Source organism: Rhinopithecus roxellana, chromosome 15 (assembly GCF_007565055.1).
Source record: "Rhinopithecus roxellana isolate Shanxi Qingling chromosome 15, ASM756505v1, whole genome shotgun sequence".
In the NCBI taxonomy this organism is placed as follows: domain Eukaryota; kingdom Metazoa; phylum Chordata; class Mammalia; order Primates; family Cercopithecidae; genus Rhinopithecus; species Rhinopithecus roxellana.
The window spans coordinates 5,694,894-5,722,114 of NC_044563.1; the positions used below are offsets into that span (position 1 = coordinate 5,694,894).

General features: G+C 43.0%; 1 protein-coding gene across 15 annotated transcripts in view; it reads right to left on the reverse strand.

The window, feature by feature from the left end:
- Positions 1–1,476: 1,476 nt before the first annotated feature.
- Positions 1,477–27,221, reverse strand: part of PPP6R3 (protein phosphatase 6 regulatory subunit 3) — a 159,894-nt gene continuing 134,149 nt past the window's right edge. For 9 of the 15 annotated variants that reach the window (XM_030918781.1, XM_030918785.1, XM_030918784.1 and 6 more), the window contains 8 exons: positions 25,844–25,898; positions 24,850–24,980; positions 19,557–19,678; positions 16,219–16,372; positions 14,745–14,851; positions 13,223–13,373; positions 6,820–6,939; positions 3,047–3,780 (listed from right to left, as the gene is read on the reverse strand). In XM_030918781.1, the coding sequence (XP_030774641.1) occupies positions 3,729–3,780; positions 6,820–6,939; positions 13,223–13,373; positions 14,745–14,851; positions 16,219–16,372; positions 19,557–19,678; positions 24,850–24,980; positions 25,844–25,898 (892 nt within the window). In that variant the 3' untranslated portion in view covers positions 3,047–3,728. Of the gene's footprint in view, positions 3,781–6,819; positions 6,940–13,222; positions 13,374–14,744; positions 14,852–16,218; positions 16,373–19,556; positions 19,679–24,849; positions 24,981–25,843; positions 25,899–27,221 lie in introns of all 15 variants that reach the window. The other 6 variants (XM_030918780.1, XM_030918775.1, XM_030918773.1 and 3 more) reach the window with 3 other exon arrangements.

Genomic DNA, 27,221 nt, shown 5'->3' on the forward strand with positions numbered 1-27,221 from the left:
GCAGTCATAGGCAGCTGTGCCATCGTGAGGGAAAGCGGCCAGCATGGATCGTAAGTCAGGGAACATCTGTGCCTTCTTCATGAATATGTGTTCAAGTCTCTTGCTCATTTGTTAAACTGGGCTTTTCATCTTAATTTTGATTTGCAGTTTTCTCCCCTATATAGATCCGAGGTCTGAGTCCTCTGTCAGGACAAGTGTGATTTCTTGCGTGGCATTCCACTGCTTGCTTGTCGATTTTCAAGAGCAGAAAATTTTCATGTTGATGGAAACCCAATTTCTTTCTTCTATGGTATGTGCTCTGCATCCGAAGCAGCCTTTGCCCATCCTACATTTTAGATAAATTTTTCTTCTAAAAACTTCATTGTCTAAGCGCTCATGTTTGAATCTGTAAATCTATTTTGGATGAATTTTTGTGTCTGGCGTGCAGTAGGAATAAAGTTTCATTTCTTTCCATACGAATAGCCAGTTTTATTCACAGACACAGGTGGTGGCCAGATTTGGCACGTGAGATGCAGCTGACCCTGGAAGCTAAAGGACGACACCCATCTGATGAAGATGCTCGGCTTTTCTGAAGGTAAAGGTTTTAAATAATAGGTGGGATTGAAGTGGAAATTTAGAAAAACTAGCAGGTGACATTATGGGGTTAAGTGAGTACAAGTTAGCTAATGTTTACTCAACATTTACCGTAAATAAAAAGCTATTCTAGTCTTTGAACTTGTTCCTATTGTTTCCCCACCTGACAGAAAAAGCTGAGACAAAGACCTGCCTAAGGTCACACCATCATGAGTGGCTGAGTTGGGCTGTGATGAGCCACCTGGCTGGAGAGCTCATGGCCTGGTTACACGATTGCCAGTGAGATGCCTATGGGCTCACGCATGTAGAGGTGTGTGCCCAGACAGCTCAGAGTGAGATGCCTGTGGGCCCACGCATGCGGAGGTGTGTACTCAGTGCCGTGTGAGATGCCTGTGGGCCCACGCATGCGGAGGTGTGTACTCAGTGCCGTGTGAGATGCCTGTGGGCCCAGGCACGCAGGGATGAGTGCGTGCCCAGAAAGCAAAAGGCTGTGCAGAGGACCTGCTAGGAGGTAATGGCTAGAGAACATGTTTTTAAGCAAATAGGTGAAGGGAAAATGCAAAATAAGGAGATATAATAAGCATCGCATCTGAAGAATCATTATGGAGCACCTGAGTGTGACTTGGGCTGGAAGCCAAACAACATAGGTGGAGCATGCTGCACATACAGTTAACCACCTGGAGGTCCAGAGGAACCCTTGGAGCCGTCCCAAGACTGAGCACCAGTGTCAGGCACTGCCTCTTCTGGGCACCTGGGCTACTGCAGTGGGGAGGATGAGCCCCTGATCCCAGAGGCCACTCTCGCACAGTGCAGTGCAGTCTTTCTCACACAGGACCTAGTGTAACACAGGACCTTATGGCAGGACACATCAACCCATTAAAAGCCCAAGCAAGGTACAAGAGATTTCTAGAAACAAAGAATCAGGCTTTATTTTTGTTATTTTGAATACAGGTATTGTATTGTAGACATCTGTTAGTCTCATAATTCATATGGCCGGCACACAGAATTAAAGTAGAAACGAAATGAGGGCACACTCGCTCCTGTCCTTGGCTTGGCCCCTCCAACCTCCAAAAGAACTGTCCTCCCCATCATCACATCCTTTCCCTGCCACGAAAGACAAAACAAAATGCTGCCCCAAAGAAAAGTCCCAGAGGCTCCCTCACTAGCAGCCAGTGGGTGAAGTGAGACACTGTTACCTTGGGTGGGATGGAGAAGCCACCTGGTCCATACCACGGAGGCCATGGTGGGATGGAGAAGCCACCTGGTCCATAACATGGAGGCCACGGTGGGATGCAGAAGCCACCATGTCCATACCACGGAGGCCACATGTGCCACCACTGGAGCCAAACCCTGGCCAGGGCTGGCAAAGCTTGCCACCAGGTGAGACCAGAGCATGTTATCTACCAGCAATTCCTGAAGTCCAACGCCATGCAAGTCAGGTAGTCCTGAGGCAAGCAGGAGGAGCCCTGTCCTCTGGCAGTGCTGATTCCAGAGGAGGCCCGAGGACAGTCTCTTCAGAGAGGAGCTCACCTGGGAAAGTGGGTTCCTCAGGAGGCGTGCAAAGGTCAAGGGAGCCACTCTTGCCACCTGTCCCAGGGCTTACTGCTGACTCCACTGTCGTGTGAGTGCTGGAGTCTCTACACCACTTCAAATGAAAAAGGAAATCAGAAATAAGGCATTAGATGTTTGATTCTTTTATTTCCATACGCAATGTAATGTCTAGGCACGCTGCTTGGGATGCTAGTTCTAAAAAAATTGTTGGCCATTTTTCAGAATATCCTTTTGGTTTTAAATACTGGTCAGGAAAAACAAATGATGTAAAAATACGTGAATAATTTTCTATTACAGAAATGAAAAACTGATTTGCATCTAAAAGTGCAAGAGGTGAAGTAATTTAACCCTTTCACCAGACAATATGGCAATATACAATATATTGCTTCAGCTGTTTGAGAAGGCTATGATGTATTTTTATATTGACATAGAAAATTATAAATTACATTGAATTAGTATCCATAATCACTATATATATACACAAACCAGTTCTAAAAAAATACACTGGTTTAAATTTATGAGTGAAAACCTCACAAGGTACAGTAAACAATTAGCATGCTTCGGTGCCAGATTTTCATTTCTACTTTTAAAATACTAGCCTGTAAAATGAATGCACTCTAATTCCATTAGCAGCACGAGCATTTCCAACTGACTTGCCTAATAGGATTTAGGTCTGTTAAATATGCAGATTGCTCTGAAATGTTCATTGGTGATGCTTGTTAACAAGGTAAATTTTGGTGAATGGGTTAAAAGGCAGATGAACTACCAAACGAAACAAAAAACAAAAACAAAAGCCAAAAAGAAAAAGAAAAAAAAAAAAAAAAAAACCCCAAACACAAGCCATATACACTCCAAATAGTCTAGTGTTTCACTTGTAGGAATAATCATTTCAAGCAAACAAGACTTGAACAGAACATATGGCTTTACAATAACATCAATTTATCAACTATGATGTAGCAATAAATACTTAATCTCTACCAATAGACTTACATTTTTGATCCATTTTAAACAATACAGAAAACAATTATCAATCGAAAACTGGTTATAAAAAGAACACCAAATATTTCTTATTCAAAATCACTTTTGTAAGTTAGAACAACCAAAATAACACTTAGAGGGCATTTTCATTCTACAACTCCTTGCCAGCCTGGAAGAAAAATGAATTCATAATTTTGTACAAGGTGAAAAATGTATGAAAACCGCCTAATACTTTGGTCACACTAATAATTGTCAAATAGTTATGTTTCAAATACAATAGATCTGTGTATTCACTTTTATAAAACTATTCTTACAGCCATTTTAACTATAGTATTACTACTATTATTACATGGGTGGCAAGATCTTATTTCACAGGCTACCCATTATTTAGAACAATACAATATAAACATACGCAAAAATTCTTGGTATTTGTCAATGTGCAATATTTTTACACTTCTGAATTTCTCTGTACAATGTCTTAGAATCTAGAATATAAAGGTTGCTGGTCCTGATCCCTTGCAGAGTGAGTGCAGCAGTGACAGCTTGGTGGGCTCCAGCTGACCCCTCCAGAGCCCCTGAGTGGTGGCGGTCTGCAGTCCTCAGTCAGCAGCAGCAGACGTCACCCGTCATACAGGGCCATTCACTGAAGTGTCACCCGGTGCGCTTAGCTGGCCAGTCCTAGGGAGCAACAGACAGGCATCAGAGGTAACAGACAGACATCAGAGGTACTTGCAGCAGAAATATGAAAAACAAAACCCGTTTCGCTGAGCTCCCCAAGGGCAGGGACCGCTTATTTTAATATTGTTTTGAACTTAATAGTTTTTAATAAAATGACATGTAAATGAATGGAGATAAAGCTCTAGAAAAATCTGAGTGGCATCTAAGCTTCATCACCAGGTGAGCAGGCATTTGGCAAGGGCTGCAGCAGAGCAAATGCTCTGGGAAAACCGCCCCACCGCGGCCTCGAGAAGAGACTAGGTCAGTGGGGTATAAACTGTGGCTTCCAGAGCCTTCAGGAGCTATGTGCTCACCCCTCCTTCAAGAACGCTTTTATGTGACCCACACACTGGAATCCACATACTATTTCACTTGGAAACAGGATTCTGCTACTAGGAAAGGTGGGCGGGGGGGGGGGGGAATGAAAGAAAAGGTTTGCAAATAAACTACCGGAAAAAAAAGGTCTCCGCTTGAAGAACATGTTCCCGCAAAGCTAATGTTAGGCTCAAAACTGGGAGGGAATAACAGGTGGGACAGTATATAACAAAGTGTCCAGGTTTTGCCTTCCTGCCAAAATTACAACTTGAATATACAACATATTCTGGAAGGCTTAACCAAAATTGTATCAAGCAGACTTGGGAAAGGGTGCTTAGGGCTGTAACTGGGATGCCCACAAGCACTTTTACATTAGCATTCACAATTTACAGCTAGAATGCTTTCCATGCCTTACACCTGCTGGTTATACAGTGAGCCAAGCAGTCAGCTCTGCACACACAATCCACTCTGCTCACTTACATCTGATGGTGGCTCCATGTATGACAGACATAGGAACCGAGACTTCTGGAACCAGACATAACCGGTATATAACCTGCCTTCACTTAACAAACTGAATGATCTTATAAGTAGATTTTTTAGCCCCTCTCAGTTCTGTTTTCTCCTCTGTAAAAAGGGAAAATAACCCTCTCATAACACCCCACAGGGCTTCACTAGTATACATATTAAGTAAGGACATAATGTGTGCAGCATGCTTAGCACACCAGAAGCACAAAGAACATGCTTGATAAAACAGTTGTGAAAAGTGAGATCATGTGGCAATGCAGATCTTTAAGTGTGACAGTAAACAGTGCGCCTGCCAATCCAAGGAACTGCAGTGCATTATCTGGCTGGGACGGGAACCACACAGGGAAGACGGGTGAGCTTCTATCTCCCATGTTGTCATACGTCGCTTTAGAACACGTGCAATCTAGGACGCACTCTAGGTCTGCCCTAATGCCTGCTCCAGTGTCACCTTCTCAGAGATCCTCTCCCCCGCACCCCAGCTTACACGGACCCCTGTCCCTTCTTCGTGGCTTCTTCATGAATGTGCCTCCAGTATGCCCCGAGATTACTGGGTGTCCGTGTGCTGCACTGGCCTAGACCAGTGGCCACCACACACAAATGTGTGTCAGATGGAAGAAGGACAGATGGACAAAGGCATGAACCCGAGTGATGCCCCTCTTCTTCCACTGGCTCACCCCACCTTTTCCTCCATCCCTTGGCCCTGCAGGTTAGGGCAGGGCTCTTCAGAGCAGGCATTCCCAGCCACAGGAGAGCAAGTGGTTTCCCCTTACGCAGACAATTCTTCTGTGCTCTGGAAAGTCACGGAAATGACTCCAGAGCTTTGTGCATCCTTATGACAGAAACACCAAGAATGTTCCCCTGAAGCAACTCCCCAAACTGGTATGGACCTGGATGATCTTGCCTCCTAGGCAGCCCTCAATATAAAGGAAATGTATAGGTAGAAATCACAGAGCTGACACAACTGATTGGGAATTAGACCTATAAAGGACCATTAGAAAAACACATTGAAAACCCCAAGAAAAAGAGTGACTTGCCCAATCCTTAGCAGCAGAGTTGAGGTGACTTCCCGGTGCTAGAGGGCCACCCCGCCTCCTCCCCCAAAAGCCTTCACTAGAGCCAACATGCTCAAACAGTTCTTAATTTGTTTTATATGCAAAAAAAATTTTTAATCACAAAAACAAATGCTTTATTTTGGCTACGATTTCCACAGGAGGAACACAAACAGCTTACTACACTGTGAACACAGGATTTTGGACCAACAAAGAGTGCTCCCTGCTGGTTCCCACTGGTTATGCTCTCACACAATGCCAGCAAGATTTTGGGGAGGATGGGGTGGGGGTGGGCGGTTAAAACTTCTCTGAAATAGCTTTAAAGGTCACTTTATTCCTTATGGAAGGAATATACCATCTGAGCTACATGTGCTCACAGAAGTTAATTGTGGGAAGTGCTGAACAAAGCTTCCTGTGGACCAGGGGCGTAGCCTCATCTTTGGGCCATGCTCAGTCTTGCTAAGGGCCTGGCATGGGCTCCAGGCGGCTGAGGCTTAGACTGGCCCATCCCTTCAGACCACTGGCTCAGGCTAAGCAAAGAGTGACTAGAAACAAAACATCACATTCCAAGTGACACAGCTCTGAGAGTGGGCATTTCATACTTAAGATTACAGGAAGTCACTTAAACACTAAGAATTATTTAGCTACATGTATGAAATGGCCTCCCGCAAGTTCTCCTTGTGTCACACAGGCAGGACTGTGGGCAAACAGGCACTACGATCTGCTTGTGCCTGGCAGCTGCATGACTTTAGTGGGGCCACTGAGAACTCAAGTCCTGAAGGGGCTCAATGCCACCCTCAGCTCATTACCTCACCAACAAGGGAGAGGAGACCCCTCTGTTCAGAGCCACTTCTAAAAGAGCAAGTGATGTTAAAGAGTCTCTAAAAACTGGTTTTCAGCTTCTGTGCTAAGGAGAGGAACTGCTGTTTCTAAGATCTCAGTTCAGTCGGAATCAGCTCAGTAAGGACTGAGAAAACCCTGTCCTGCCAGGTCAGTGGCCGAAGACTTGAGCACAGCTGTAAACAACCCCTCTAGTCCCCTTCCAACTCCCAGGAAGTAACAGGCAAGGTCGGGGCAGGGCCAGGGTGGGTTTGAGGAGGCGGGTGGTTACCTCTGCTCGGGACTACTGCTGGGAGGTCGGGGCGCGGCACACTTTGCCTCTGCAGTCTCGGGGCTCTCCTCCGCGTCTTTACAAGCAGCATCTTGAGAGGTAGACAGTTTCCCTTCCTCACTGCAGTAAAGAGGATGACAGACACATCAAACACCCTAGGCACCAGCACCTAGGCACCAGAGGATGAGGTCACATGCAGATGGCTCTGGAGTCATGACTGCCACAGAGGCAAAGCGTCCTGGGACTGAGCATGCGCAGGGTGCATGATCACAGGGACCACAGACAGTGACTGGGGAATCACAAAAGGAAAGGGTTGCACACAAGTGGGAACCAAAAGAGGGACAATGTAATGTGGCTGGCGTCTGATAAAGAATGGTCCCATAACACTGTACATACCGATAGGATTTCAACACTCTGAAGCCCAGTGTGCAAAACAGAAAAAGAAATGTACAAGAGTTTCAGAATACTCCTAGAAATGAGGAATTTGGGGGAATAATATGTCCACGACTGCACGTAAGCAAAACTGCAGACTCGGTGAAGGTGTCAAAGAACCTGTTTGAAGGAATGAGTCTTTAGTTAAAGCACTTTGCTTTTGGGGCGAAGTCCACCATTAAAGCAGCAAGACAGACCCCATCAGCTTGCCGGCTGGAAGTCTCAGTCACATGAGGAGGTCACCGTGATGACTGCACCAGATTTCACCGCTCCTCGAGCTGCCCTCGAACAACGTGTAAGAAGCACAAATGCCACGAGGGAGAAGTGGGGGCCAAGAGCTGACCCTAAGGGCACAGAGCATTTGGAGAAAACGAGACCCAGAAGGATTGTTTTTCCCCCTGAGATGGTTCTTGGTGGAGAAAGACACAAGAGACACTTTCCTCAGCTCTGTGGGCTAGAAATTTAGACTCTGCCCATTCAGTCTGCGAGTCCCCTTTTTACATCATTGAAATGGCACTAATAAGAGTGAAAGGTCAGTTAGAGGTTCCTCGTGGAAAGGTCCATCACTCAGAGCTGATTCTGTTCTGGATTTTGCTTATGAAAAACCTCACTAGGATGTTTTCTTGGGTCATTTCCAGATAGTTCCAAGTAGGAAAATGAGTGAAAATCGTATGATTTAGTGATCATCTGAATTAGCTGGTCCCTTCTTAAGTTACTCTTCTTCATCCCCACTCTCCACTCCTTTCCCTTCAAAGCAACTAATGTGTTTCTAATTCTTTAAAAAATATATAGTCATAACATATGTGTATTCTGAGTCGCTAACTGGGATGGATTCAACCCTACATCTCATTGTATTTACCTCTTAACTCAGCCAGTTGGGGAGACCCACTGTCCCTGCTGACTGTGGCACAGCACCCGTGGCATGCACCTACCACTCTGCGTGGCTTCTCCCAACCACAGCTGCCCTCCACCTCCACACTTCCATGCAGGGTGCTATGACGACCATCACTGTCCATGGCCCCGGCAGACCTGTCTGGGCATTCCTCAGTACTTGACACCCAGGAGTGGAGAGTTGTAGGCCATTTTTCAACCTACAAAAAACCCTGGGCTACTACCCAGAATGACTGCCCCAGTCTGTATTCCTCACCAGCAGGCCACCAGGGCCCCGCAGGCTGCAGCCCACCACCACTCAGCACCATCCACCTTTAATTGCTGCTCACGTAAGAAGAGTATCAAGTGCTATATTGTTATCATTTATAATTCTCTGAGTTTTGAGCATTTTTTTTTAAGCTTTTAAGATTTGTCTATAAACTGTTATCTTTTCCCAATTTTCTGATTTGGGTTTTCTTCTTCTTACTAGTTTACAGGAAGTCCTTGAATATTTAATGTCTCTTGTTGATTTAGCTACTACAGATTTTTTTTTCAGTTTGCCATCAGCCTCTTAATTTTGTCTGCAGCATTTTATCAGCCAGAAATTCTTAACTTTAATATAATCTAACTCAACTCTTTGCATTATAGTTTCTGTTTTTGAAGGCTTTGTTTTTTTTTAAAGAAGTTCTGCCAAGGAAGGAGGCTCACTTGAAGCCAGGAGTTTGAGACCAGTCTGGGCCACAAAAATAAAAAAGTAAACAAACAAAAAAATTAAGCCAGGAGTGGTGGCACACACCTGTAGTTCCAGCTACTTGGGAGGCTGAGGTGGGAGGACTGCTTGAGCTCAGGAGTTGGAGGTTACAGTGAGCTATGATTACACCACTGCATTCCAGCCTGGGCAACAGAGCGAGACCTCGTCTTCAAAAAAAAAATCTAGAATTAGATACAGACTGACAGATGATAGATTAGATAGACAGACAGACAGATAGATGACAGACAGATGAGATAGATAGATACAGAAGTCCTTTTCTGCCCCCAGGTTAAGAAGACATTCTCTATTTCTTTCATTAACCATCATGAGACTCTGGCCTCCGGCCACATCACTTAACTCTAGTGCCTCAGTTTCCTCACCTGGAAAGCAGGGATAATAATCCCAGTACCTATCTTATAGGGTTCCTAAGAATAATCCAGGAGTTACCACACATGAAGTGTGTAGAGAGCAGGGCCTGGTGCACAGAAAGCACTGCGTATGTTTTTCTTATTGTCTCTTAATCCAGCTGGAGCTGTTTTAGGATGTAGATTAGGGAGGATCTCCCCTGACTTTTCCTTTTGGTGAGCCAGCTGTTCCTCTCCCCTCCCATTATTAATCCCTCTATTTCATCACACTGACACCTGGACCCGTTTGGAAGCTAATATCAAAACTGTTCCAATCACTGTGACTTTGCAGTGTGACTGAGTATCTGGCAGGGCAAGTCTCTTTTTCAGTCTTCCCTTTTGGTTACCTCTAAGCAATTTGGGAACCTTTATTTTTCCATATAGGTTTTAGAGTATTAAGTTCCTTCTAAAAATCCAACTGAAATTTGGATTGAGACTGTGTTAAACACTAACTGCAAGATGGCAGGTGTCTTTGCAGCACTAAGCTATGCCATGGTCTCCACCTGTCCAGATTTCTTCAAGTTTTCTCTATAGAGACTTGGGTTAAGATCATTCCTGAATAATGTATATTTTGATGTGTTTTGGAATAATACCTTGCTTTTTATTATAGGTTCTGGTTGCTTACTACTGATGAAGAAAAAGACTACTAATTTTTAAAACTGATTTCTTAATAGCTTTACTGAATTCTTATTAGTTACAAGTTTGCTACTGACTTAGTTGTAGGTAATCATTACCACCTGCAAAGAACAACAGTTTTATCACTTCTTCCTGATCTTTACCTATAACTCTATTTCCTTTTCCTTCCAGGACTGCCTAACACTGGCAGTGAAAATGGACATCCTTATTTGGTCCTTGTCTTAAAGTGAATGCATCTAAAATTTCCTCATTAGGTGTAAGTTTTGCTGTAGCACTTTGATATTGGTAATTAACTTATACCAAGTTAATGAAATTCATGGCTGGGTGCGGTGAGTCACATCTGTAATCCCAGTACTTTGGGAGGTGGAGGCAGGTGGATTGCTTGAGCTCAGGAGTTTGAGACCAGCCTGGGCAACATGGTGAAACCCCGTCATTACAAAAAAAACCTACAAAAATTAGCTGGGCATGGTGGCGTGTGCCTGTAGTCCTAGTCCTAGCTACTTGGGAGGTTGAGGTGGGAGGATGGCTTGAGACCAGGAGGCAGAGAATAAATTCACTTCTGTTACTGGTTTTCTCAGAGTTTTAATCATATATAGCTATGGAACCTTATCCAAAAAAATCAAATGACTTTCTGTTTAATATCATATATGGAGATTAAACTGACAGATTTCTCTTTGAGCCATCCTTGCCTTCCAGGATAAAACCCTAACTAATCATTATAAATTATTTCTGATACACTGTTGGATCCAGTCAGCAAATACCTTACACAGGATTTTTGCATTCAGTAGCCTGTAAGTGGCATGAACTGATCGTTTTCTGTAATTATCTTTATCTGGTTTTGGAATTCAGATTTCACTGCCCTCATAAAATGAGCCAGGCAGGTTTTTGTACTTTTTCTATTTTCGCTAACAACTTAAGATAGGAATTAGCAGACTGGTGAGCATGAAACAGCATCTACTTACTACTGTAACTGACAGGTCCCATTTACTCCGGATTTGGTTTGCTCCTTGTTTTCCTCCACAGACAGCTGCTTGTTTGCATCCTTTGTTCATTTAAAAAAATTAGACTATCTCTTATTGATATTACGTTCTTTCTAATATCCTGGCTACTGGTTCTTTACTGGTTGTGGCTTGTCTTTCCATTTTATGTCTTCTGGGTTTTTAGAAATTAAAGTCAAACTTACCAATATTTTCCTTTATGGCTTGGCTTTTTACGGTTAAAAAATGCCTTACACCCAAACTGTAAAGATACTCTATTTTGTTGTCTTCTAAAAGCTGTACAGTTCATGCTTTTCATATTTATGTTGAGACAAAATATCTAATTTTATTTTTCTACTATGTGGATAATCACTATTTATTAGTCCACTCTTTCCTCACTGAATTATAATGGCATTCTAACATGTAACAAGCTAATGTAGTGAAGGGGGTCTCTTTGTAGAATTCTTTGCCAAAGCCACACTATCTCAGTAGCTTTACTAAGTTTTGTTTTTGTTTTTGTTTGAGACAGGGTCTCACTTTGTCTCCCAGGCTGGAGTGCAGCGTGGGACACGACTCACTGCAGCCTCGACCTCAGCACCCCCAAGTAGCTGGGACCACAGGCACACACCACCACACTCTGCTAATTTTTGTATTTTTTGTAGAGACAGGGTTTTGCCATGTTGCCTAGGCTGGTCTCAAACTCCTGGGCTCAAGCAATCTGCCTGCCTAACCCTCCCAAAGTGCTGGGATTATAGGTGCAAGCCACCACACTCAGCCAGCTTTACTAAGTCTTGGTATCTAATATGGTGAAGCCCCCTCACTTTTTTTCTTTAAAATGTTTTTGGCTATTCCTGGCTCTCTCTGGTCTTCTTTATGACTATTACAATCAGTTTCTCAATTTCCATGAAAGTCTCTATTGGGATTTTGATGGCAGTTTCATTAATTTCATAGACTAACTTGTTCAGAAATTCTAAAGACATCCTCACACTGATAAACATGGTAAATCTTGGTATTTATATTCAGGTCTTCAATATATTCAATGAGGTTTTAAACTGTTTTCCCACAAAGGTCACATTCCTAGTTATAGATAAGGTTTTACATTTTTATTAAAAACAAACAGGCACATATGGAATTCTCTTGTAGTGATTTGTAGGATCCAAGTGATTTTTGTATGTCTCTAGTAAACTTGCTAAACTTTTCTATTAATCTTTTTCTACAGATTCAATTGGAATTTTTATGTATAAATCACAGTCAAAAACAATGACATTTATCTATTTATTTGGAATGCTGCATTTGCTAAGGCCACCAGCACAGTGCTGAAGACAAATAGCAACTGTAGGTCCCACTTTCTGGTTCTTGTCTTTAAAGGGAATACCTCTAATGCCTCACTGTGAGAATCAAGTCTACTCTAGATTTTCTAGAGATACTTATCAGTTTCACCTGCTTGCTTTCTATTCCTAGGCTGCAAAGAAAATCATGAACAGCTTTAATTTGTAATCAAATGCTTTTCTCATTCTGTCTGTGAATCACTCTGAATAATTTTTACCATGTACACATTAGTGTTTACATTGTCACAACGGAGCACATATCCTTGGTCATGACTTTAAAATACATTGCTATATTTGGTTTGCGAGCTTTTAACTTGGAAGTTTAGAGAATCCACACTCATGTATGAAATCAGTCTCTACAATCAGTTTTCTTCTTTCGCTCCTTGTTGTGTAGTGACTTCGTAAAAAGCTGGGAGGCGTTTCTTCTTGTAATGACTGGAAGGGTCTCTAAGATGAGGACTAAAGCTCTAAGCGCAGGCTTAGCTGTAGTCCTGAAGTTTTGACAGACATTTTCCCCATTATTCTTTCAGTTTTAGGTTTTTAATTTCCATTACAATTCCTTTTTTGAGTTTAGAAGGGAGGCTAATTTCTAGGTGTCACTTTTTTTTAAAGCTATCATTTTGCTACTGGATTTTCATGACTGCATTATGTCCAGAGATAATCATCTGTATGTTACTGAAACCGGTTTTCATGGGCCATGGTCTGTAGCTGCTACACAACCCAATTTCTACTGTGATTAAAGATTTATCACTTCTCATAGTTCTATCAAACTGCCAGATGTAAAATACAGTCTTCTGAACACATTTATGGGGGGAAAGACACTTAGGGGCCTAAACTCCCCATCTTTTCATTAAGATTTCTTGTGTTTAATAGAAACAGTAGAAAGACATCAAGCTAGTATCTGAACATTCATTTGAATCAAATTAAAATTGTAATGTTTGAGGTTTCTGCCCCACCATCCTCCCAATAACCTGAAGCTGCCAGCAGGATCTCACCCCTGGTTACCTTTTGAAGACCGCAGTCTCTGTCTTGGCATCTACAGTGAGGCTGAGCGTTTCCTTCATGCCGCCATTCATCACTGTCTCAGTTACCTTGTCTGTACTTTCTGCATCCTCCTCTCCATCAGAGCTGGCTTCCATGGCCACACTGCCTGGCACTGAAAAGAACACAGCTGATGGTCACACACAGTAAGTCCGAAAAGGAACTGGCACCCCACTACTGTACAAACCCATCTACCCAACGTGACATCTACTGTTTGAAGAAAACAAGAGGGAGATGGCTTCTGCCTGCTGTGCCTGGGCCACATTCTTGATGGGCATGGATTTCTTAAAGGTGTCCACTAAAGAGGGGCTTCACGGGTTTTCTTTACTAGAGACTAGCAAGTCCCCTACATCCCTCCCAGCTCAGCGTCCACCTCCATACACAGCTTCTCCCAGCAGACATTTGTGCCCCTAACTGTTCTAGTCTGGGGCACAGCAGGCAGTTACACATTCTACCCTCTACTTGCTTGTTCTCCTCAGTTGGGCTCTATTTGCTTTTCTTTGTTTTAAAAATTACTTTCTTGTGGTGTTGCTGGTGGAGCATTTCTTTGTTCTCTAATAGGAAGCCACATAGGTGGTAAGCCTGGCCGAGGTGAGGCTTCCTGGATTCAAACATCGACATCACCACTTCCTAGCTGTAGACTACTTGGACAAGGAACCTCATCTATAACCTGAGTTTCCTTATCCAGAAAAGGGGGATCAGTGCACCCACTTACAGAACCACTGAGGAATAAAATGTGGGAATCTGTATCAAATGTTCAGGAGAATGATGAAACCAGCATTAGTTAATGGTTTTATTCCTTTCCCTGGCCCCAGGGAAGAAGGGTTCTCACACCCTCTACCTGCACCTCATTTCTTTTTCTAAGAACTCACTCCTTGCGCCCACCTCAGGATTCATGCCCTCCACATCCTTTCAGTTCCCATCACACTCCCTTTGCTAGCATCCCCCTCCTCCCAAAGCCCTGTCCATCAAGGTGAAAACAGTTCAGGGCCAGTGTAAGGAACACATGTGACTAGGCAGAGTAACAGGAAAACCCACTGTAACTTTGGAGATTCCCAGGACTATTCAATCTGCTTACAGTGGTGAAGTGAAAATAAACAGTCCCATAGCTCTAAACAAACCCAGATACACCCACGTGTTTGAGCAAAGCAAACTCCAAGGAACAACTACACACAGGCTTGGCTGCACACGTCTAATTCCAGTTTTATTCACCCTGGGTACTATGGGCTCAGCCCTGCTTTCCTCTAGACTCAGTTTCCTAATCTGCATGCTACATGCCTGGTAACTTAGAGCCCTTACTCTTTCCAGAGTCAGCATGCTGTGCGTCTAGAAGGGCAGGCACAATTTCTTTCATCAGCTGCCCTGTGGACATCAGACCTACCATCTCACTTCCTTGGCTCCACTAGCCCCTGAGCCTGAGAGTCAGGTCTGGTTTGGCAAAGCAGCCATGTGACCCTGCCGTGTGCCCAGGCCTCTCTGCACGTACCTTCTGGCTGCGCTGCCAGAGCAGCCACACTGGGAGTCAGAGGGTCCATAGGTTCAGTGCTGGTTTCCATTTCCACTGGAGAATTACTCCTTAAAGAATCTTTTGTGCTTTCAAAAAAGAGAGACAATTCAGGTATTAGCAGCAGGGAGTGATCCTCAGTTACCCCATGATTCACAATAAGCCTTTACAAATAAGTTTCTGTTAGGAGACATTAGCAACTGTGTGAGAGTCACTGGGTTACCAACTCCAACGACACATGGATCTAAGTGCCAGTAGCTGTTTGAAAGAGCAGATGGGTACGGGCAGGGAAATGTTCTGTTAGGCCAGCAGGGCAGTAAGACAGGGACTCTGTAGAGCATTCTAGATAGGCTCATCATGTCCCAACCTCTCATCCCACCATAATCACTAGGAGTCTCCCAGAGCTTGAACAGTAAAGACATACATCGTACAATGGCAACTGTATTTATTGGGTTGACCGGTTTTACAAAGACCTTTACTTATTTTGAGCCACACTGCCTGGGAGAGACTGGCCCTCTTAATGATATTTGTTGTTGGAATTGTGGAAACATAGTAAAAAACATCAAACGCCTGAGCAGTAAGGGGTGGAGGCGAGGGAGATCATTACACTTCCTCTTTTATCCCTCACTCCCACAAACTCAGAGACGTGCACACAGAGGGTAAAGAGAAGCAAGCTGGCTGCTTCAATCACACCCTCCAGTAACCAAAGGCTCTTATCCTCGGGTTATAAACAGACCAAAAAAAGGAGGAGGTGAAATGTATGTCCTGTACTGAAAAGCAGGGTAGATGAAATAACTCATTATTTTGGAGACATTTTTCACAAATCTCACTTATACCTCTGAGCAGTAACTTAACGCTATTACTACGGTTACTACAAAGCAACGTGGGTTTCAGCCTATTTTTTGCTTTGTCTAAGACAGTAATTGTCAGCCCAAAACAGTTTTTCTTCCTATCTTCTGAGTTACCAATGATTGGGAGCCCTTAATTTACAGCACTGGACTAGCTGCAAGTGAACTGTAAGTTCATATTATCTACTGAATTCAAGATCCACTTTGCATTTTCTTGCCACACCCCACACAGAAGTGCTGTGCCTGTCAGGATTTCTTGGCTTCACCGCATTCCTGTTCTCAATTCTGCCCTGACAGCTCTGTGAAGCCAGAAAAGCCCATGGAGATGCATCTTCTGCTGTATCCTGCTAACTCCCTGGGACTGCATCCTCCCAAGCTACTTTGTTCAAGAACTACTCCCATTTCCAATTAATCCAGGAGGAAAGGAAAGGAAGATGGTGATTGTTTTTCTTACAACACAGAGCTGTGTCAGTATGCTGATGTTTAATCTTTTTGAGGACAGTATATTCAACCTGGCAGTCAAGGTGAAGAACACACGTTAATAGCAAACACCTGACCATTCCCAGGTCCCCCGTGGAAGGGTGCAGAGACAGCACATGTTCACTCACCTCAGGGAAGACGTGAACTCTGAAAAAGAAGCCCAGCCTGTCTCTTTAGTTGGCATTGGCTCCTCTGTGCTCCAGACATCAGATCCCACAGAGTCCAATGGAGCACCGTGGGTAGTTTCCATTGGGACATCAAAGTTAGCTGACCAGTTGGGTGCTAAAAAGAGGGGAGAAATTTTATTTGGAAAACGCTTTAGTTGTTTCATGTACCACAAGGTATTTATCAAAAACACATTAGCAAAAGAGACTGGAGCTGTGGGAGAAAGACAGTCTCACCAATGAGGGCGGGGTGGGCGGGGCACAGCCACCTGGAGGGCACTCTAACAATGCCCCACATTCTCAAACCTCCCATTTCTTTTTTTTTTTTTGAGACCAAGTCTCTTTCTGTCGCCCAGGCTGGAGTGCAGTGGCGCAATCTCTGCTCAGTGCAAGCTCCACCTCCCAGGTTCACACCATTCTCCTGCCTCAGGCTCCTGAGTAGCTGGGACTACAAGTGCCCACTACCACCTCCGGCTAATTTTTTTGTATTTTTAGTAGAGACGGGGTTTCACTGTGTGAGCCGGGATGGTCTTGATCTCCTGACCTTGTGATCTGCCCACCTCAGCCTCCCAAAGTGCTGGGATTACAGGCGTGAGCCACCGCGCCCGGCCTCAAATCTCCCATTTCTAACAACTGTTCCAAAAGAAATACTACACAGAGATTCAAAGCTACATACACAAAGAGGGATTAATGTTAATTTCTTAGTTTTGACAAATGTACCACGGCTATATTCAAACTAGGGGAAGCTAAGTGAAGGATATATGGGGACTTACTATCTTGGCAATGTTTCTATAAATCTAAACTATTCAAAAGTAAAAAGGTTGTTTTTCTAAAAAAAGAACATGTTGGTTTATTCAACTCCAATAAGCTAGAAACAACCTTACTGCTTCCCAGTCCAGGTCTGGCCACCCTTGGCGCACTCTGCGGGCTCACTGCAGTGCGTTGCAGTTAGGCTTCCTAAGTCCTACAGAACCAGGTCTGGCCTCAGGCTGAAGCGGCAGGACTTGCTTGGGCACACCTGCAGTCTGTGAGGCTCTTCGTGTTATGCTGCCTGCTGGCCAAGTTTGGGTCTAATCTGCAGGTCTCTCTTTAAATGTCACCTCCTCAGACATGTGTCTCTTCTGATGAAGTCAGGTCTCTGTGGATCTACTCTAACTGCACACCATGCTTTTCCTTCAGAGTGCTGAATCCTCCATTCCTTGCTGGGGACAAGCCGGATGTGGGAACCACTGCATTCCATCAGGGATATTACCATAATTAGGAATCTCCAGGTTGCAAGAAGGAATGCTAGGGAACCTGGTATAAGTTATATAAGGGCTTATCCCAGACACAACTGACTAAGAAGTACCTGTGTAGAATAGAAATGTTCTGATTTTAAAGACAGGCTTGACTGTGACTTTGAGCAAGCTATTTGACTTCATCTGTTCAATTTCATAATGACTATTCACTTAGCAAAAATCAAAGGAAGGCCTGCATAGAGGAGGTATTTAATTAGGGTGCGCTCCATGCTTCTTGCCCACTTACCTGTGTGAGTGTCGTAGGGCTCCACTGACACTAAGAAGGAATAAATGCTTAAATGTTTGAAAATCTCACCTGAAACCTCCGAAAAGTCAACTTGACAGATATTTGTGCCTGCCCACTGTACGCAAGGCTCTGGAACCATTCCACCTGAGTTCCACTCTACAACTAAATTGTATTACATACAAATGACTTTTCTGTTGTTATCTCTTTGATCATCTCTTTGAGAAGATTAGCTCCTCAGAGTCCATGTTAACATTTTAAACCATTCTGAATGTCCACAAAACCTCCAAAAGAAGCCACAGAGACTGGTGAAATGGCAGAGGCTCTGGGGCAGCCCTGTAGCCCTGAGAGAGAATCTTCCCCAACCCTACCCACTTGTGCCTCCAGAGATCTGAAGATGCAAAAGCAGTCTTTCCCAAGGAGCAGAGAAGCAGGAGGCCTGGTTCCCGGCCACATTTAACCCCAGGAGGTAGGCAAACTCGAACCTCATCCAGGGTGCTCACTTCCTCCCTCCTTATTCCTACACCCCCGCCCACAATCACAGCAGCAGCAGCACACAATGCAGCCACGTGTTTATTTACCTCCCTGTCACTTAACCATACCCAGCCTGCTGAAAGAACCGAATATTCCAGAATGTCATTCAGCCTTCAAACAGAAGGAAATTCTGTATACACCACAGCAGGGATGAACTCTGAAAACATTATGCAAAATGAAACAAGCCAGTCACAAAGACAAATACTGTATGATTCCATTTATATGAGAGCCCTAGACTAGACAACCCCAGAGAAACAGAAAGTAGAATGGAGGCTGCTAGGGACTGGGGAAGTAGAAATGAGGAACTGTTTAATGGGTACAGAGTTTTAGTTCAAGACGAAAAAGTTTTAAAGATCTATTACACAATAGTGTGACTATATTACTGAACTGTACTTTTTTTTTTTTCCCTAGACAATGTCTCGCTGTCACCCAGGCTGGAGTGCACAGCACGATCTTGGCTCACTGCAACCTCCACCTCCTGAGTTCAAGCGATTCTCCTGCTTCAGCCTCCCGAGTAGCTGGGACTATGGGTGTATGCCACCATGCCCAGCTTTTTTTAAATTTTATTTTTATTTTTAGTAGAGACAGGGTTTCACCCTGTTGGCCAGGGTGGTCTCAAATTCCTGGCCTACAGTTCCTACTGTATGCCAGGCCTGAGCCACTGCACCCAGCCTTGAACTGTACATTAAAAAACAACAACAACAACAACAACAACAAAACACCCTACAGATGCCAGAGCCAACAGATCAGGGCATCTGCCCTGTCTCCTCCTCATACCTCCCTGTTGCCTGGAGCCCATCTCGCAGTTCTCATTATTTCTCATGTGTAACAACAATTCAATGTCTTCATGGTTCTCCTGTCTCTACTATGTGCTTTCTTGTCCATTTTTTTACTGTTGCCATGAGTGTCTTGAAACAGGTCCAATAATGATCTTCTTAGTCAAATCCTCAGGGGCTCCCTACAACCTTCAGAATACAACTCTTGATCTGGCCTCTGGCCTTAGCTCCTGCCACCTCATCCCCAAACCATGTGAAACAGCACGTTCTGGGCATTCCGATTAGTTGTTTTCTCTCTCGCAAGGGCAAATCCCTACTTAAAACCTCCAAGAGGAATTCACTTGACAATACGCTTCAACCCAACCACTCCTTCAGAAATCATCTCAGATGCTATGAACTGCTCTTTTGCCAATTGTTCGCAGTACCTAATTCCAAGACAGGGCAGCTGATCTGAAGAATGAAACCACTTACGTTCACTCAGATCCACCTCCATTTTATCCTCCATGTTAGCACTGCTGGATTCAAACAAGTCTTGCTTTGCTCCATCTTCTTCTTCAGAGTCTGTACTTTCCTCACTGTCCGTACTCCCCGAGCTAAGAAAAAAAAAAAAGACCAAAGTATTTAACACTGCGTATCAGCCATCAGCTAAATCCAGAAAATACTAACAGTCACCCAGCAACGAAAGATCCTGTGGTGCTTCAGCAGGATCACATCTGCCTCAGCACCACGTGGTCAGGATGCCCGGGAAGACTCAGCTGTGCGTGCGTGCTGCCCAACCTCACACTAAGCCTCCACTGCAGGAGCACGTGGGCTCTGCTTAAAGTGGAGGCCACAATCTGAGAACCACCTTCTCGCAGGGGTGGAGATGTTCATTTCACTGTGGTGTTCATTTGTACTTTCCTAATGACCAAGGAGGTTGAGCATCTTTTGAAATGCTTATTTGCCATCCTATATCTCCTTGTCTTTTCACACTTTTGTGCTTTTTAAAAACCGGATTGTCTTTTTCTTGAGTAAAGACATTTCTTAACTCTACATACCAGTCTTTTACCTAATGTGTCATTTGCAAAAGTTTTCTCCTAGTGCGTGGTTTGTCGTTTCATTCTATTAAAAGTGTCATTTGAAGAGTGAAAATGTTAAATTTTGATGACGTTCAGCTTACTAAAATTATTCTTTTACGGATGGGCGTGGTGGCTCATGCCTGTAATCTCAGCACTTTGGGAAGCTGAGGCAGGCAGATCACCTGAGGTCAGGAGTTCCAGATCAGCCTGGCCAACATGGCGAAACCCCATGTCTACTAAAAATACAAAAATTAGCCGGCTGTGGTGGCAGGTACCTGTAATCCCAGCTACTCCAGAGGCTGAGGCAAGAGAATCACTTGAACCCGGGAGGCAGAGGTTGTAGTAAGCTGAGATTACGCCACTGCACTCCAGCCTGAACAGTAAGAGCGAAACTCCGTCTCAAAAAAAAAAAAATTATTTTTATGTATTGTGCTTTTGGTGATACATCTAAGAAATCTTTGCCTAACTCAAGGTCACAATGATTTTCTAAGTTTTCTTGTAGAAGTTTTATAGTTTAATGTTTCACATTTGGGTCTAAGATCCATTTTGAGTTAATGTATTATATAGTAAGAGGTATGGATCAATTTACTTTTTTTAATATGGATGCCTGATGGTTCCACACCATTTGTTGAAAAGACTATACTTTCTCCACTGAATCGCCTTTTGCCTCTATCAACAGTCAGTTGTCCACATATGTATAAGCCTGTAGATATGGGCTCTCTATTCTGTTCCACTGATCTATGCCCTACCTTCTTGCCCATACCATACTGTTTTAACTATTGAATTTTAAAATAAGGTAGTGTTTGTCTTCCAATTTTGTTGTTCTCTATAAGAGTTTTTTTGGCTATTCTAGATCCTTTTCATTTCCATATGAATTTAAGAAGCAGCTTGTTAATAGCTACAAAAAAGGCTGGAAGGATTTTGTGTTGAATCTATAGATTCAACCTGGGGAGGGCTGGCAGCTTAGTATTACAATATTGTGTCTTCCTACTTATAAACATTTACGAGTTGTCTTTATCTCAGAGCTATGCTTTAGGCTTTGCAGCATACAAGTCTTGGACATCCTTTGTGAGATCTGTCCCTACATATTTAAATTTTTTTCCCTTTTTAAAAAAAAGAGATGGGGTCTCCCTATGTTCCTTGAGCTGGTCTCCAACTCCTGGGCTCAAGAGATCCTCCTGCCTTGGCCTCCCAAAGTGCTGGGATTGTAGGCAGGAGCCACCTGCCCAGTCATGTTTAATACAGTTAACAGTGTTGGTGCTACTATGAATAGTATTATTTAGTAGTTTCTTTCTCTCTCTCTCTCCCTTTTTTAAGAGATGGGGGTCTATATTACTCAGGCTAGAGTGCAGTGACTATTTACAGGTGTGATCATAGCGTGCTGCAGTCTTAAACTCCTGGGTTCAAGGGATCCTCCTGCCTCAGCCTCCCGAGCAGCTGGGACTACTGACATGCACCACTATGCTCGGCTTGTTTAGCAATTTCAACTGTTCGTTGCAGTATGAAGACGTAAAATTATATTGCTCTTGTATCATGCAGCTTTGCTAAAGTCATTTTAATTGTTCGAGTAGTCTTTTTGTAGATTCCAGCATCTTTTTTTTTTTTTTTCTTTCTGTCGAGACAGAGTCTTGCCCTGTCGCCCAGCCGGATCACCTGAGGTCAGGAGTTTGAGACCAGTCTGGCCAACGTGGTAAAACCCTGTCTCTACTAAAAATACAAAAATTAGCCAGGTCTGATGGTGGGCGCCTGTAATCCCAGCTACTTGGGAGGCTGAGGCAGGAGAACCACTGGAACCCGGGAGGTGGAGGTTGCAGCATGCCAAGATCACACCACTGCACTCCAGCCTGGGTGACAGAGCGAGACCCCGTCTCAAAAAAATAAAAATAAAAAAATAAATAAAAATAAAAAATGCTGGGGGATTTACCGAAAGTCTTTATGTTACTGATTACTCATTTCATTCCATTTCGGTCAGAAAATGACTTGAACCCTTTGAAATTTGAGACTTGCTTTATGGTCTATCTTGGTAAATATTTCACACACTTGAATGTAAATTCTGTGGTTGTTGGGCAGGATTCTTTATAAACGTGCAAGGAGGACAAGTTAGGTAACGGTGGTGTTCAAGCGCTCCACAGCCTTACTGATTTGTACCTACCATTTCATCAGTTACTGAGAGAGGGGCGTTAAAATATCTGGCTATCATTGTGGACTGCTCTATTTCTCTTTACAGCTCTACCAATTTTTCCTCTGTGTATCTTGAAGCTCTGTCATTAGGTTGGGTAGACATTTAAAATTGCGATGTCCTCTTAGAATGAATTGACCCCTTTATCATTATATCTATCACTTTCTTTATCCCTTCCCTTTGAAATCTATTTTGAGATTAATACAGACCTTCTGGCTTTTCTTAGTGTTGACATATCTTTTTCTTTTTTGTGTTTTTATATAGTACTCGTTTCTTTGTATTTAAATCATTTCCCATAGGCAGCATTAGTTAGGCCTCATTTTTTATCCAATCTGACCATCTTTTTTTGTTTTTTTATCTTGGCTCACTGTAGCCTCGACTTCCCAGTAATCCTCGTGCTTCACCTCACAGCAGGCACACGCCACCATGCCCAGCTAATTTTTGTATTTTTTGTAGAGACAGGGTTTTGCCATGTTGCCGAGGCTGGTCTCAAACTCCTGGGCTCAAGCAGGCCACTTGCCTCGGCCGCCCAAAGTGCTGGGATTCTAGGTGTGAGCCACTGTGCCCAGCCAATCTCTGTCTTTTAAATGAGGGTGTCTGCATCGTTTGCTTCACATGGTTATTTAGGACTAACTCTATCATCCTGCTGCTCAGTAGTTTTGTTTGTCCAGGCTCCCCTTTGTTCTTTTTCTGTTTTCTTTTGTATTTTATGATTTGATTTGATTTCCTCTGTTGGCTTATTAACAATAACTCTTTGTTATTTTAGTGACCACTTTAGGGTTTACAGTATGCACCTTTAACATCACTATCTATCTTCAAGTGACATTATACGCCTCAAACCAAAAACAACCAAAACATCCATCAATAGGAAAATGAATAAACACATTGTAGTGTATCCTCTTAATGGAATAGGACCCAGCCCCCACCCCCCAAAACAGAAATGGACTAATCCATTAGACAACACGGATAGCTCTCGTATTAATTATGGTGAGTGAAAGAAGCTAGACAAAAAAAGTATAATGTATTGATTTCATTTATATAAAACTCTAGAAAAAGCAAACTAATGGAACAAAAAACAGATGGTTGTAGGGGACAGGAAGGAGGAAGGTATACAAAAGATCATGAGAAGACTTTTTGGGGTGATGGTTAAGTTCATGATGTTGGTTTCATGGATGTATACACATGTTGAAATTTCCACATTGTACAACTTAAATAAATGCAGTTTATGTCAAGTATGCCTCAATAGAGTTGTTAAATAATAAAAGCTGCCTTCTGTCATCAGTGTTCCCTCTGGGTATCAGGTGCCATCTCCCCCAGGACACTGTCTTCCCCGACACACTAAATTCTCTGTGCCTTCCACACACAGTGATCTGTGAGGCCATACTATATTACTGTCCTCACACATATTAGTCATGCTGTGGGCAAGGAATCCATTGGTGAATCCACTGAACCTAAGAACCAAAATCTCAGTAAATGATGGCAAACAAGTCTGAGTGGGACTTTATCCAAATGAACAAACAAAAATGCCATGAAGGTATTTTTCTTTTGCTGTCTGGCTCTGGAGCTACAGCAGCTATCTTGTGATCATAGGAGATAAATCAACAAGACGAGAGCAGGAATAAATAAAAGACGCCTGGTCTAACAGCCTTATTCAACTCCCTTATCAAGTCTGGACTGCTGAGACAAACACAGCTTCACTTGCTCAAGCCACCGCTGAGTCTGCTATAACCTGTGGCAACAAGCATTCCCCCAAGAGGCAACGTAACTGGCAGCGAGAGGTGATGCTGAAGGACTCCCCGGCAAGAGGACTGGATGGCTGGGAGAAGGGATGAGACAGTTTTACTTTTCAATGCATACTCTTTGATTCCCTTTGAATTCCAGGCCATGTGAAAACATTACTTATTATAAGTAAATGAATAAAATGAGTAACAATAAATGAAATAAAAATGAAAGTTCAGCTGCTGATCAAATACTCCTCTCTCTTAAATATGAAGATTCTGATCATGGATACTCATATAACAAGATCTGTCTGTGTACAGAAGCAACATTTATTTAGGTTCCTGTGGTAGGGGTGATTAAAAAAGGGACTGGATTGACCCAGATGTATCAATTGACATGACACTATCTTCCCCAAATAGATTAACTTTTAAAAACAATTTCCCCTTCCTTTGGGAAGTTTTCCATCTTTTACAAGAAACAACACATAACTGGTGTTGTAATTACTGGTGAGGGAACATTTATTTAGTCAAAGGCACTATGTGACCATGCTTGTCTGCCACATTTCCCCTTCAGAAGACGCTGGGTCACAGCATCTCATGAACTGTGTCTAAACACCTGCAGTATTTTCAAGCGGATCACTGTCACACTGCAAGCACCAACTCCCACCAAGGGCATTTCTGGCCATGACAAAAAAACACTGGTTTCTGGGGTAAACGTGTACGTTTAGTGATTACACAATGTATGTCTCATGATAATCATTTTCTTTATAGGTTGGCTATAATTACAACTATAACCAACTATCTTTCACCTGGATCGTCTTTGGGATTCTGGTGTGAATGCAATGTGCTTTTCCTCCCATATATCTTCCTCATCAGAGCCACCATCATCAAACTGTTGTATTCTTTCCTTACAACATGCTTCAAACAAGGCAATATTTCCCTAAATAAAAATGAGAGAAAAAAAACCAACAAAACAAATTTAAAATCAAGTTATCTTCTCTTAAGCATTACCAATGTAAACTGCATTTTTTCACTGCTTTACAAAATGGTGCCTGTCACATATACCAAAATAAAATATAAACACCTAACATTAGTTTCTGTGTCCACAGCAAGAATTCCCCTAAAAAAGACTGGGTTTCCCTAAAAAGACTAGCAAAAAGAAGCATAAACCATATCCTCTTTCACCTCATCAAAGCATCATTTTAATCCCAGGAGCCTCCTCGGTCCTGGAAATGCGGTCCCAGGTCTGTCCTAGCAAGGAAAAGCAATCATACTTGTTTGCTTTTACTAGTCCAGCTGAGCAGTGATGACCTTCAACGGCTCAAATCAGCAGTTCCTACCTTACTCCATCAGCAAATAAGCCAGTGGTCTCTCATGCTAGTCAACATAAAATCAATAAACTGTCGCCATTCAGATGACATGACTGTCTCGGTGCTTCCACAGAAATGCCTAGTAATGAGGGGCTTGCCCTGACCCAGTCCACATTTCTCTCCTGGCAATACAAAGGAGTCAAAGGCAGTGAGTTGGTGTCAAACTGCAGCCTTCTCTTTGAAGTCAACTGTCTACGCTGCAATCACAAGTGACCCTGATTTTATTAGCTCCATCAAGTCATAAACTAGGGCTGCAAAAATCACACACCCACAAGTGCCAGGTAGGTCGTGGGACAGAGTGAAGTATGTAACACCAATTTAGGATTAGGGCTCTAGAGCACAGGGGTCCCAGCATGTGGCATCCACACACGGACTAACCCAATTTTTAACCTCTCATGCACCACACCACTCACAAGAGAGCGTTTATACTTACACTTTCATTTGTATTGAGAGTAAAGTTGATGTCTGATACTCGATCAAAAGAAACACTGTAAAAAAAAAAATAGAAGTGTAGGAAGCATTAATTACTATCGGCTCACAGAAACCGTATTTATGAAAGTTTCCAAATTTAAAATATTTACACTATTATCAAAATCTCTATAAATAAAAAACAAACAGAAACAGCCTTCTTATATTAAATGATGCCAGCTCCCTTGGTATTAATGAATTTATGTAGGACAGGAGGACTGCAATGGAAGCCATCTAAGACATAAAGCCTTTGGGACACCCTCGAATCCTTCCTGTAAAAGATTTTTAACATCTCTGGTAACAACCATAGTTCCATGGGCCATACTCATATAACCAAGAAAAAGGTTATTTGCAAAGAACCAAGTCAAAACACAAGTATACAAAAGCTGTCAGACACTAAGTTTTCTCCAGGGATAGTCAAACTCATACACAAAATACAGACACCCACGAAATCTTATGCTATATAACAAGGTATCATCTAGAAAAGCAAGGGGGGAGTAAAAGAATTCATTGCTTATTAAACGTTAAGTTTGAGGAGGAGGGGCTATCTTATGATTCTTAAAAGATCTGTTCTACTCAATCATTAGTCCAAGCATGCAATACAGACTGTAAAGAGATTATAGATCCTAACTAGGAAGACGAAGCAAGAGTCCAGGCACATGAACATCAAGACACCAAACAGGGACCTGCAGCGTGTGGTGTGAGGCCATGGATCCTGGCCTCAGTAGAATGCTCCTGGGGTATGGACAGAACATCTTGTGTTCTTGCTCTTTTTGGGTTAAAAGGAACCAATTCTCAAGGCAGGTAATAGCCTTCAACTGCTGCTATTTACAGGGGCACCTCCATTCCACTGTGCCCATACGGCATGTTTATAGCACAATTAAGAGTGTGCTGTAAAAATATTTTGGCTTCTCACTACTGCAAACTGCAATTTGTGACAAACAACAGCCTCCACTGGCTGTGGTTCAACAAATTATTGAGGATTTACTGCTTCCAAAGACCATAGCAGATACTGGGTATCTATGGCATAATCGTGTCTCCTGTGACAGTCGTCATCCAATATTCAAATACCAGCTGCCTTCCTATTTTTTCTTAAACTGTGTCAATAAGCTATAATATCTATCTCAAAATATTTTGTTTATAAATCTTCTATCCCAATGTCAGATGCTAGACCACCTGTTTTCATTTCTGTTAACCACCTACACATTTTCTACTTGTTAATTCTGTACAGTATCAATAATTCTCATTTCTCTGCTTCTTACCCTGACTGCAGAATGAGTGGTTAGAGTGTCTGGCTCTTGCAAAAAACCCAAATCTACCTTATGATGAGTCACCTAGAGAAG